Raw genomic sequence first — 12,747 nt, 5'->3', positions numbered from 1 at the left:
CTTCCTTGATTTGCTATTTCCTGTATTCCATCCCCAGCCCTCTGTGCATCACGAAGGTGAAGAGCATCTGTGGTTTCGATACTCAGTACAGTGTTCAGCACTCAAGTATTTGCTAGATAAATAAACTAAACAACCTATTCATCTTTTCCTGGTTACTCCATGTATATTAATGCTCCTCTGCCTTTGTTTATACTATTCCTTCATCCGGGAATGCTTTTCCCATGTTTTAGTTCCACCCCTTTGCAAACACGAGTTCAAAGGCCAACACCTTCCAGATTGGTAGTTTCTCTCTGGACTCCCACATTATTTTATTTTCATTTGTAGTGTGATAGGGGATGATATGAAATTTGTCCTATTCATTGGTTTCAGGCCTATCATGCCTTGGCAGAGCAATCTATACAGAAGATACAACGATAAAAGTCGATTTCAATTTAATTTTGTTTTCACAGGCTTTGCCCTCAGTTAGTTCTTCCTAGGTTTCTGTTTTTATACATCTTTAAGAGCTGATTGGTGAGGTCTTAGTGAGGTCAAAAAATGGTGTCACTTTTCATTTCTAGTCCCCACAACAAACAATATGGTTGGTGCAGATAAGTGGATAAATGGATATCCAAACACAGGTCTTGGTATTAATAAACTGGCCAGGGTGGTTGTAGGGAATGCAAGGGATGAGTTTCAGGCTGTGGTCTCCTTTGCATTGTCAGAATGCTACTCTTGACACTTTATTCTAAAGTTTCTGAATAAACAGAAAAATACGCATGTCTAGAGCCAAAGCCCAAGCACAAGACAATTTCTACATTGATGGTTCTCAAATTGTGGTCCCTAGATGAGCAGCACTGAACCCTGGATATGAATTAGAAAGCCAACTCTGGGGTCCACCTCAGACCCACTGAGTCAGGAGCTCTGGGGGTGGGGCTCAGCATCTGTGCTTTCACAAACCCACAATATTATGATGCATGCTTAAACCTGAGAACCCCTGATGGAACAACAGGACAGAAAGTTGCCCTCATTCTTCCAACATGAATGGGGTGTCCTGGAACTAAGCCACAACATTAAAACTTTTGTTACAATATTCAAGTTCTCTCTTTGGAGAAAACTGGACTCCCTTTGAGGCCAGATGAGAACAAATTAGTAAAATTCTGATTCAAGTGTCAGTGGATTAACTAATTGATATCACTACTCTTAACTTTTTCTTTCTTTCTTTTTTTAATTTATTTCTTACATACATGACAATAGTGGAGTGCATTACATTCATGATTATTCATTCACGTCACAATTTTTTGTAACTCTGTATATAAGGTATGGTCACTCCAAATTATGCCATTATACATGAACTCTCTTTTTTTTTGCATACGATTCTTAATACACCAAATTCACTACTCTTAACTTTTATAGTGTGATTCAACCAGTGTCTTAACTACTGTGTTCAACTGTACACCACAACTGCATGGTATTCAGGTGATTCCAACCAGAGGAAAATGCATGGGACTGGGAAAGATGAAGAAGAAAACTGAAGAGAACAACAGGGGTCAGCAGTGTAAAGTATGGAGGAATGTAATCAATTAGTCCAATCACAGCCTGTGTCAAAGGTGAAGGGGCAATGGTAGGGGAAGGAGGGAATGTGGTCTTAAGGTTAAGAGCAACAGCTTCCAGCATCAGATAAAAAGAACCTTGTCATGCATCAGCACTGTCCAATGCAGTGATGTAATAAATATCAAAAGCTGCATCTAACCCTGTGCTGAGGGGTTAACATGATGGTGGGATGTTTAAAGCAAGAACCCAGACTTATACTGAAACAGAGCAAGTAGAAGAACCAAGGATCAGATGATACAAATAACAACAACACATGTTATCACTGAGCACCAATTTTATGCTTGATTATATATATATATATATATATATATATATATATATATATTTCCTTATCTGTCCCATTAATTTTGAAAGGGAGCCACTGTACAAATTAGGAAGCAATGGCACAGAAATATATCTTTCCCAAGGGGCAGGGATTAAAAGTCGCAAGTGATGTGTCTGATTCCCAGTCTTCTGATCTTTCTACCACACCACCAAGTTTCCCAGATAAGCAGGACAGCTATTCAAAGGGGAGGGTTAGAAATGGAAGCAGCAGGCTGATGGTGCATGAAGCCCCTGGGCATGGAAGAGTGTCAAATTCTTTCTTGAACCCACCAGACAGCCCACAGAATCTCCCAGTGATTCCCCAAGTCTGGTTTTTATTGGTTCAGGGTCCAGGTGACACAAACCTGCAGGTTAATAAAATCTGAATGTACATTGCTGAGTTGGTTTTTCAGTGACAAAGGAAGGTTGACTGGCATTCCAGACTTCAGCAAATCTGCCTCAGATGGCTACTAGTGATTAAGCTCACAGAGACCGTGAGACCTGGGAAAGTTACTTACCATCTCTATGTTTGGGATTCCCAATCTTGAAACCAGGGATACAATAGTGCCTTATTGAGTCATTATGAAGATGAAATGAGTCAATATACATAAAGCATAGTGCCTCATATATAGTGAAAGCTACGGAACCATTATTTTAAAAGACTGTTATCTCCTCAAATATCCTCTTGATGTCTGCCATGAATAAAGCATGAAATCATGAGGCATGAAGAGATCTGCTGAGGTTTAAGTAAATCTGTTTAACGGTTTATAACTGAGCCCAATACCAAGTGCACACATGCTTTATTGAAATGAAATGCAATAAAATATTGATAAAAGTTCTGAAAAAGAATAAAAGCCCACTGATCACTCAAATATGGCCACTTTCTACATATGACAATACATTATTTGTCCATGAGCATACAAATTTTACATTATTATAAGCAGTGGACTCCTCCATATCCTTTGTTTTTCATAATTACTATAGTATCACAAGTACACACTCATAAACATGTCAATGGCTAGTAAGTATTCTACTATCTTTTATCCTTTGCATAATCAAGAAATTCAGTTTGTTAATCATGAAACTCTTAAGACTTTGGATAACTTTCATCTAGAAGCAAAAAAAAATCAATGTTTCTTCTATCTCAAATGATCAGGATTAGGAGAGCCAGTTATTGGTTTTTAAATTGCTCAAAGACTACAAGGACTGAGTGTATTTAGTTTTGAATAGTATGTTACTAAATCATTGAAAACTAAAAGAAATCTCCTTTCTCTAAGTCAGTAAAGCACTCAGCACTTGGACTGCTCTGCAGTATTCTGTTACTCTTTCCTTTTTTAGCAGGGAGGTGCTGGTTAGGTCTCAGAGACAGAAGATACCATATCCACCAATCAACTTCACATATGACTGATGTATAAATAAACTAATCTTAATTGTAAAGAGGACGCATATGAGGGTGAAAAAAGATGTTATAAAAACATAATGTACAATCTGCTGAGCAAAAAAAATGCCACCCAGTTAGCCAAAGAGAAAGGAAGGAATGAGCAACCGACCATAAGTCATTAAACAGAATATATCCACTGTATTCCTAGATAAAGACTCCACAAATGCTGGTTCTTAGAATCTCAGAAATGGGGAGAATATTGCCTCTAATTTACCCTTGTTTCTCAGATAAAGAATAAGACCAGAGAAAGAAAATGACCAAACTCACATGAATTGAGCCAAGCAAGAATCGGTATCAAAGGAAGGTCTCCAGATTCCAGGCCAGGGCCTTGTCCACAAGGCCACTACAACTATCCACCTATTCAGACATAGTCCCGGGATCTATATATGGTCACAATCATGCCATACAAAACCTTCAGCCAAGTAACCATTTTCCCCATTTTTCCTGTCTTGATGCTTTCTCTGAACAAAATTAATTGCTCAACCCAGTTATGAGCCCGGCAACTCCAGTCACACAATGCCCAATTCAAAAAGCTGGCCCAGAGGCAGGAGGATTGCAAGGTCAAAACTAGCCTGGATAACTTATCAAGACCCTATCTCAGAATAAAATGTAAAAGTCAGACATGGGGAGCGTAACTCGGTGGCAGAGCACTTTCCTAGCATGCAGGAGGCCCCTGGGTTCAATCACCAAACTGAAAAAAATTCTAAAAATTTGACGTGGTAATTATGACCACCTTGTTTATTTTCTATGGAAGTCAAGCCTAACAATCAAGAAAGAATGCAAACAAGCTGAAAAGAAGGTAAATTGTAATAAGAAAGTAAAAATAAATAGGCAAAGAGAATAAAATGTTAGTTCTTCCTAGCTTCAGAAAGGAGAAGGAAGATACTTGTCTTCATAGGACAAGATCCTAGACCCAGGTTTTCTGGTATCTAATCCATTATTACTCATATTTCATCAGAACACATAGCATGTTTATTCTATGCCCTCATCTATCAATCCAATATCTAGCCTCATAATACCATCGATATGCATACCAAGTTTGAAAAGCTCAGTCTTATAATATCTAACCAATAGTAGATACTCAAGAAATACCATTTTTTAAAATGAATCAACCAATCACTTCATTTTGAAAGACTGGTGTTGCTTGGTCTGTGCCCTTTCTCTGGCTCTTCCTTCCCTTGGTCCTATTGAGGGTTTTGCTGTATTTGCATTGTCCATTTGCTTTTAATGCTGATGCAGATGCAAAGTCCATAGGTACAAAGTACCCATGTCATCTCATTTTGAATTATCTGTAGGATTGCTGATCAAGTGTGATTTACATCACAGCCTTTATCTTGACACATGAGCAAATATTTCTTCTTTAAATCCCAGAAGAAAGAACTATAGTAAATTTAATTTTAAATAGTGCTGGAAATGTCAAAAATATTTTAAAATGGAAGAGCCTTTGTAGCAAACTAAATTTTAAACTTCCTAGATGATAATAATTAGGATGATCAAATGCTAATGTTTTGTGACTGTCTTATTTTTAGAGCATCTAAATCGAATTTAATATGTGAATGAGACTAAGGGCAAAACAAAAACCACCAACAACAAAAATCGCCCTGATAGGTTTTAAAGACAGAAACATACCTAGATGTTTCAGTATCCAAATAGCTAAAAAGGAATTTCCCAATTTGTCTTGTATCGAGGTTTGTTCAACCTGTTTGAAGATTACCATTATTTGAGAAACTGAGAAAAACCTGATAGTGTCACATAGATGATAATTGTAGGAATAATTGGGGAAGGGAAAGGTTGGCATTGCTGCCTTCTCTTTCTTGCTTGCTAAGGGAGTTTTAGGTGTGTTTAGTTGTCTTTTGAATGGCCACTGAAAGCTTCTAGATTTTTCCCCCCTGCGGTCCATCCGTTTGGGCAGCTTCTCAGGCTAATGACAGGTCTACAAACAGGAGAGAAATAAAAATTTAGCTTCAGAATAGCAGCTTCCCTTTACTTCTTTTATGTAGTTAAGGCCACTTTCAATGATCTGCATTCTCTGAATCCTTAGTGATGGGTTTGTTTCAGGTAAAAATACAGGCAGAGTATATGCTAAAGAAAAAGGAAAAGATCTGCAAAGGGGCCACAGGTGTCCTTTAAGGTTTCTGCCAAAGTACCATCAGCTGCATCACAGCAGCTGAATATCTAAGCCTCTCAGGGTGGGAGTCTCACATTCCAAAGACAAGGAGACAAGGACTCATTCGAAAAGTAACTGGAGAGATGAGAAAACTAAAATTAGAGCCATAGACATAGATCCCGGAAAAAAATCCTACCGTGCTCTGCCTGCAACGACGCTAATAAGGAGATGAAGACAAAGATGTTGGCGGAAGTGACAAGCTGCCTTAGCCTCAGACTCTCGCCATCTATTTTACATATCTATTTTCTATTCCAAGCCTATAGTACAGGAATTAAGATCCTCTTCTTCACATTCGCTCTCTTTAACACCAAAAAAAAAAAAAAAAAAAAAAATGGTGATAATAAAAGACAAGGCCCAGGCAGGATTCCTGATGAAGGACCCAGGTACCTACGACCTTACAGCACCAGCCCTGTAGCTCACCTTCATAATTGAGGGTTCACCAGCCTAATTGTCCAAAAGCTTCTTAAATAACTGAGTGTGATGTACCACAGTGTACCCAGTGGTTCTGCTGTGCACCTCCAATTGAGAACCACTGCTAATGACAAGAATTTACAGTCTGTCTTTTAAAACCCTTCCAAAGTCTAATATTTGACCCAATGTATCTTCATCCTCATCACAAAATAGTACATAACTGCCTCAAAACAAAGTCTTAGAAAGAATAGAGGCAAATTCAAGCATCAGTGTTACTATAAAAAATGCAGAACAGGGGTTGGGGTATATAGTTCAGTGGGAAAGTGCATACCCTGAATTCAATCCCTAAAATACCAAAAAGGGGGGGGGGGTAGTGGAATAAAAGTAAGCACACACCAAAAAATCCCTTTTGATAAATTAAAGCTTTTGTGAAAATCACTGAAAGTGATTTGCTTAGTGTCTATGTGGTATCCTTGCTACAAAAACCAGAAATGGCAAAGGATACTTTTCTACCCTCCAGGATACAGTCTAGTGAAAAGAGAAACACAGCTACTGGGGATGAAAATTGGACTATGATTTTAAAGGACTTTAAATGCTGTATTTGTATGAGATTTATTTCATAATTATGATATGGCATGAGGATGGGGTGGGTGCAATAAATCTTATTTTACAAAGAAACTCAGATGATCTGTGTAAGTCAGTCTTTCTGAGCCTCTATTTTGTTGTCCACAAAATGAAGTTGAAACACATAATCACAAGACTTTAAGGGAAATAACATATTTAAAGTCCTTGGTAAAAAGACAAAAGTGTCTAATGAATGTTATTTATGGCTATTCATTGGCAAACTAGGAAACACAATATTAACAAATGCAATAAATTCTTATTGGTCACTTAGTAGATAAAAAATACCTATTTAATAGGATCAGTACTTCACAAGCTTAAGGAATAAAAAGACAGGGATAAGAGAATGGTAAATAATCTGCTGACCACCTCTGAACTCACTACTGAAGCTAACAAGCTTCATAATAACTACCTAAGTCAGACAATAGGTTACTAATTAGGTAGCCAGTCATTTGGAACAGCTTGTGGAATAGATACATAGTTTGGGTTCAAATATTCTCCCATACTATGATTTTGTTCAAAGAAACCAAAGGGAAAACAAAGGGAAGGTATTATTGCTGTGGAACATTAAGTGACTCTTTTGAGGTTATTAATCAGGTAAGATTTTATACTCCAACCTCCTGGGTAACCTACCAGAAAGCTGGGGATGAATAGAGAAAACAAACACAATGTTATAAATCCACAACTCTTGCGCCTGTTTATGTATGCTTAGAGGGTAAGCTCCTAGAAGGCAAGCCAAGACCCTGTTTATAGTCTATCCCTTGCTTTTAACAATGTGCCTGAAACAGTGTGGCAACCAAGTAAATATGTTGAATTAAATGAACTCTCCTAAATAGTTAAGAATCTTGAGACCCAGGGAAGGAAAGTGATTTGTCCAAAGTAACAACACTAGAGCTGGGGTAAGACTCTAGATCTTTTATGCCGATTGTCTATTCTATTCTAATGAAACTTATTATATTTTACTTATCCTTCTACAATGGCCTCAGTGTTTTATTGCTGTCTAACCACAAATAACTTTTCTTAAAATCACTTTCCAGTTTTGCTACACCAATGACCACCTAGATATTTCCTTTATCCCCTGAAGGTTGAACCATCCTAGGCTCAGAAAAATGACTATTGTGTACCTTACATATGTGGGTTTATGCCCTGTGAGGGACTCTGATGACTGAGAGACCCAGAACAGAGAACAAAGGCTTCTTTGAGAACACAGGTCTCTACTGAGAGAGTAGATGAGGTTACTGCCTTCTATGTTCTGCAATCTGACTCTTGTTTCTGGGACCCCTCCTCCCAGTAGGCAAACTCTTCACTTCTCCCAATTTACAATCTTCTGGATACATGAGCATAGCATGAAAAAATAATTAAGGCTATTCAATTCAACATACAAAATCTTCATCCTCACCATGTAAACTAAAATATTCTACCTGAAGTGGACATTGGTTAGCTGCAGGAACGTCAGAAGTTCAGATTTTTTTTTTTTACATTTTTTTTTATTGGTTGTTCACAACATTACAAAGCTCTTGACATATTATATTTCATACATTAGATTGAAGTGGGTTATGAACTCCCAATTTTACCCCAAATGCAGATTGCAGAATCACGTCAGTTACACATCCACAATTTTACATAATGCACTAATAGTAATTGTTGTATTCTGCTACCTTTCCTATCCCCTACCAGAAGTTCAGATTATGCCCACAAGAAGGTAAATGAATCTATTAGTGGAGATAGTAGAATGAGGTCATTAAGATCAGGGATTTTATCTAAGTTTCCTTGTACATTTTCAGAATGAAGCACATTGGGTACATGGCAGGTGGTCAACAAATACTTTTTAAGTAAGGAACACAAATATTGTAATACTGACTACAAGATGTGATGGAAAAATGCATGTACTTGTGTTACATAAAGTATACCAGTGCAATATTCACTGTATTAATTGATGTGGGCAGTCATGGGAGATTCTATGGAACAAGGAATATATCCAATGAATCTTAAGAGTTGAGCCAAGATATCTGACAATGAAGCAACATTCACTCTGTTAAGACATATCTTGATTTAAGTAGTCAGATAACAATACCCTAGGCCAACAGCAGCATATTGTCAGGAATCCAAAATTTTTAAGGATAATCAGGGGTTGAAAGTAAATGGCTTAAGTAAGAACAGAGAAAAATACTTTAAAATGAGTCTGATTTTTTTATCTAACCCAGAGACAGAAATTCTTTTCCATGTAATTTTCATTCTTTCCAAAAACAACCCAACATGACCACATATCTGAAGTCTCTATATTGATCAGGCAGATGATATCAAATCTTCTCTATTGAAATGTCTGAAATTTTCAGATCCTTAAAATTTAGACTAGTGCTTCTTCTTAAACTTTAATGTGCATACAAATGACCATCAGATCTTGTTGGATCCAGATTTGAGTCAGTGAGTCTGGGGTAGAGTCTAAGATTCTTTATTTCTAATACGTTCCTGGTCTGTTTATGTTCCTGAGGACCACCAGTAGCAAGGACCAAGGTCAGTGGTTAACTCTGGCTATCCCTTACCATCATTTGGGGAAGCTATTTTAAAATACCCTATTACAGGGGCTGGGGATGTGGCTCAGTGTTAGAGCACTTGCCTAGCATGTATAAGGCCCTGGGTTTAATCCCCAGCACTACTGATTATATGACTAAATAAATAAATAATACATATTCTCAAGTCCCAACTTAGAATCAAATCAGTATTTCTAGGCGTGTGGCATAAATATCCTTGCATTGGAAAAGCTCTACAGGTGTTTCTTCAGAATGAGAATGAGAAACTAGCTAAACAAAGATGTGATAAAGGTAGGTAAGCAGAAAGAGAGACAGTCAGAGTCTCCTTCCCCACTCTGAATCAATGCCTCTCAAACTTTAATGTTTATACAAATTACCCAGGGATTTTTTTTTAAAAAAAATCACGTTCTGATTCAGTAAACCTACAGATCAAAATTCTGTGGTTCAAAAAAAATCTAGTCTGCAAACCACATTTTGATTATCAAGAGTCTAAATAAATGGTTCTCAAAATATTGTACCTGTGGACATTTTTTAAATGTCTATGGCTTTTACACATTACATTACAACATTATAATGTAACATTAGGAAGTTTTAAAAGCATGCCAAGTGATTCTACTGCTCAGCAAAGTTTGTGAACATTGTTCTAAATACTAATGCTGTAAGTTATTTAAGAAACTCAAGTCCTTAGGACCCAAAAGGCACAAATTCTTGTCCAAACTGCTGAGACTGTACACAACTTCAAATTTCTGAAACAGCATAAATTACCAAGGTGCATGATGATTACTGAAATTGATCACTTATTGATCTGTTTTCTTCTTGTCTTTACCTTGGATGACAGGAAGTAATGTAAAGTAATAAGTAATAGGAAGTAAAAAGAATTGACCTTATTTGTAAATAACTGAAGTTCAACCTGGCTGCATACTATGAACAAGTGCTCTGGAAGATGTTTTCAAATTCTAGAGGTAATACGAAGGTTGCCAAATGCTAGAGGTAAGATTCACAATTAAATGAGATCAGAATTTTTTTTTTCTGGGATGGAGCACTCTTGAACCCTCAAATAAATCATGTAATGACTCTATATACAAAGAGTTTCCAATAGAAACGAAGCATATGTACTTACATTTTAGAATGTCTTCCTAGAATTACATTTGAATTTGATAGGGAAAGAATTTTGTACACAGCAGCATAAAGTATGAAAGACGTACCAATTAGAATGAAATACAGATGTAAACTCCTCTTAACACAAACAATAATAAAATTTTCAGGTTAGCTACAATTTTTAGGAATTTTTTTTTCAGTGCTGGGGACTAAATGTAGGGCCTTACACATGCTAGGCAAGCACTGTACCACAGAGCTACATCTTTAACCCCTCAAGTTAGCTATACTTTTTATCTATGCCATTTGCATCAACTTAGAAAGCGAAGCCAGTGTTTAAGTAATCAGCCACTCTTAATGTGATTGTTAATTGGCTAATTCAGCGTCATGTAGGAAGTCCAAGGACTAACATGCATAAAGACTTTCTTCCTATCTTTTGTCCCAGGTAACTATGAGCCCTCTACAAAAATGACTACACTTTGGAATGGGGCAAAAATCTTCATTGCCTTTGGGTTAGAACTGTGATTCACTGTTATCACTGCTCTCTGAATTAACAGAGAACTTCTGGCCCAATTCTCCTCAGATGTATCTCTGAGGTTCCTTCTCCTTTCTGAACTCCCTAGACTGGCAGAGTCCTTGGAACTCTACTGTCATCAATCTGAGATATAGAATATTACTAACCACTATGAATTAAGGAAGACTGGATTTTCATTTTAAAATTAATTCTAGAGTTCATATTAAAGAGTTAATAATCTCATGCTTATTTATGGATTCTCTTATTTATGTATATCATTATCAGACATGAAAATGCCCATCAATTTATCATAAGATATTTTGTCTAAACTAAAAATTGCCAGTTACTCTTAATCCACATCAATTCAGTTCTTTTCATACTATAAATACTTACTGAGGCTCAAATACTTTAAATCGACTAACTAAATACTTAAAACAACTTATTGAACATATAGCTGCTATCATTCAACACTTCAGCTTTATTAATCAGCCCAGAAATGGGTAACTCACTACCACTCCCTGATCCTAAGTACATCGCCTCAGTGACTGACATTCCTGGTTAAAAATAAAACCTTGTTTCAAATATAGCTTCTCGAGTTCTGGGTAATGAATATAGTTTCATAAAAGTTGACATCATTTCTTCTGATTTCACTAAAATTAAATACATCCAATATCCCTACTGGATATCTGACCACATCACTTAAGCCTTTCCCAACCTGGGGGGCATTTTAAAGAGAAGGAGAAGAAAGAGACCTGCATAGATGGGGTTAAATCCAAAGGATATCCAGTCTTAAAATTTTAACAGTCGTTTTGTTTATGTGGATTAAATATGCCATTCAGAAGTTGATTTTTACAGTTCATTTACCAGTTGGTGTGTGTACATTATGCAGATTTGCTTATGAGGAGAATATTAATATATGCATGTCCAGAACTAGTAAATGCATCATGCTTGGGAGCCAAGCAGTACTCTGATACACTGTTCTTCTTAGAGGTCAGTTCTAACGCACACTGTTTCAAATAGACCCAATTTTTGTGCTGATATATATTCAAAATGCAGTAGAATGTGGTCATACACACCCAGAAATACCATGTTCATGGGGTGGGGGGGTGGAGAAATCCATTTTTTTAAAGCAATGCATTATTGGATATCAGATACAAACGTGCCTGTCAGCGATCCTAAAGCAAATGAAATGTATTTATTTGAGCCCATCCATTACACAGAAAAGAAATTGCTTTACCAACACAGCTCTCCTCCCCTCCATTTTGGGAGGGACTCTCCCCCAACCCCGTCACCACCACCACCCCCCACCAAGAGGGGAAAAAAAACTCATCACACTTCACTACGCAACTGATGGAGTATTAAACACTGCCTTCCAAGCTGTGGGAGTTAAAAAGAAGTGGCCTTCCTGCCACACTTCCCGGTGCTGCAACGGACATAGCATCTCCTCCTCCTATCGACCTAGTATGATGCTCGCTCTCCAAGCACTGCAGTCCCCTCGCTGAGTACTGCCCTGGCCACACGCACAAGCAGCGGGAAGTCCCCTATGGGGACAGCCACATACCTTTGCTCTCCATTTCGGTCCCTATCGAGTGCTGGGAAGTTCAATGGAAGTTGGCCGGAAGATGTGGGCCCGCTTCAGATTCCCAAATCTGGGAAGCCAATCTGACGATTTCCCCCGTACTTCCTTCCTTCCCTTCAGGCTTCCTGAAAGATGGAATTTCTTAAACCTTGAAGCAGCAATCAGCTACCAAAGGACACTTAGCAGCAGCAGATTGCCTCTACAGGGGGTAGGTTGCGAGGCTTGTCTGATATTGAAATGCATGCACTGTGCCCGCTCAGATTTTTTTTTTTTTTTTTTTTTTTTTTTTTTTTTACCTGGGTCTGGAAGCTGTAAGCAGGAGCTGTCCTCCGAGCGTGGTGCTGCAGGTGTAGTGACAGATCATCCCACTTTGCTCTCTGGATGTACAGCAGATTTGCATGGGCGCTGGCACGCATGCGCAGGGCCTCCCCTCCCCTTTTCACCGCCTCCCGCTCCCCCACCCCCTTCGCTTCGCTCCCCAATACGGTCCTCAGT

The 12,747-nt window shown here is 37.9% G+C and overlaps 1 protein-coding gene across 1 annotated transcript in view; it reads right to left on the bottom strand.

The window, feature by feature from the left end:
• FGF12 (fibroblast growth factor 12) overlaps positions 1-12,626 on the bottom strand; it is a 544,642-nt gene extending 532,016 nt beyond the window's left edge. Inside the window, exons 1-2 of the mRNA XM_081302066.1 lie at positions 12,549-12,626; positions 12,235-12,377 (exon numbers count right to left, since the gene is read on the bottom strand). Coding sequence (XP_081158192.1) covers positions 12,235-12,247 — 13 coding nt within the window. The 5' untranslated portion in view covers positions 12,248-12,377; positions 12,549-12,626. The remainder of the gene's footprint in view (positions 1-12,234; positions 12,378-12,548) is intronic.
• Between the last annotated feature and the right edge of the window lie 121 nt (positions 12,627-12,747).

Source organism: Spermophilus citellus (assembly GCF_964194105.1).
Source record: "Spermophilus citellus genome assembly, chromosome: 7".
NCBI lineage: Eukaryota > Metazoa > Chordata > Mammalia > Rodentia > Sciuridae > Spermophilus > Spermophilus citellus.
The sequence above is the reverse complement of the archived record's forward strand: the minus strand, read 5'-3'. Positions and strand labels throughout refer to the sequence as shown.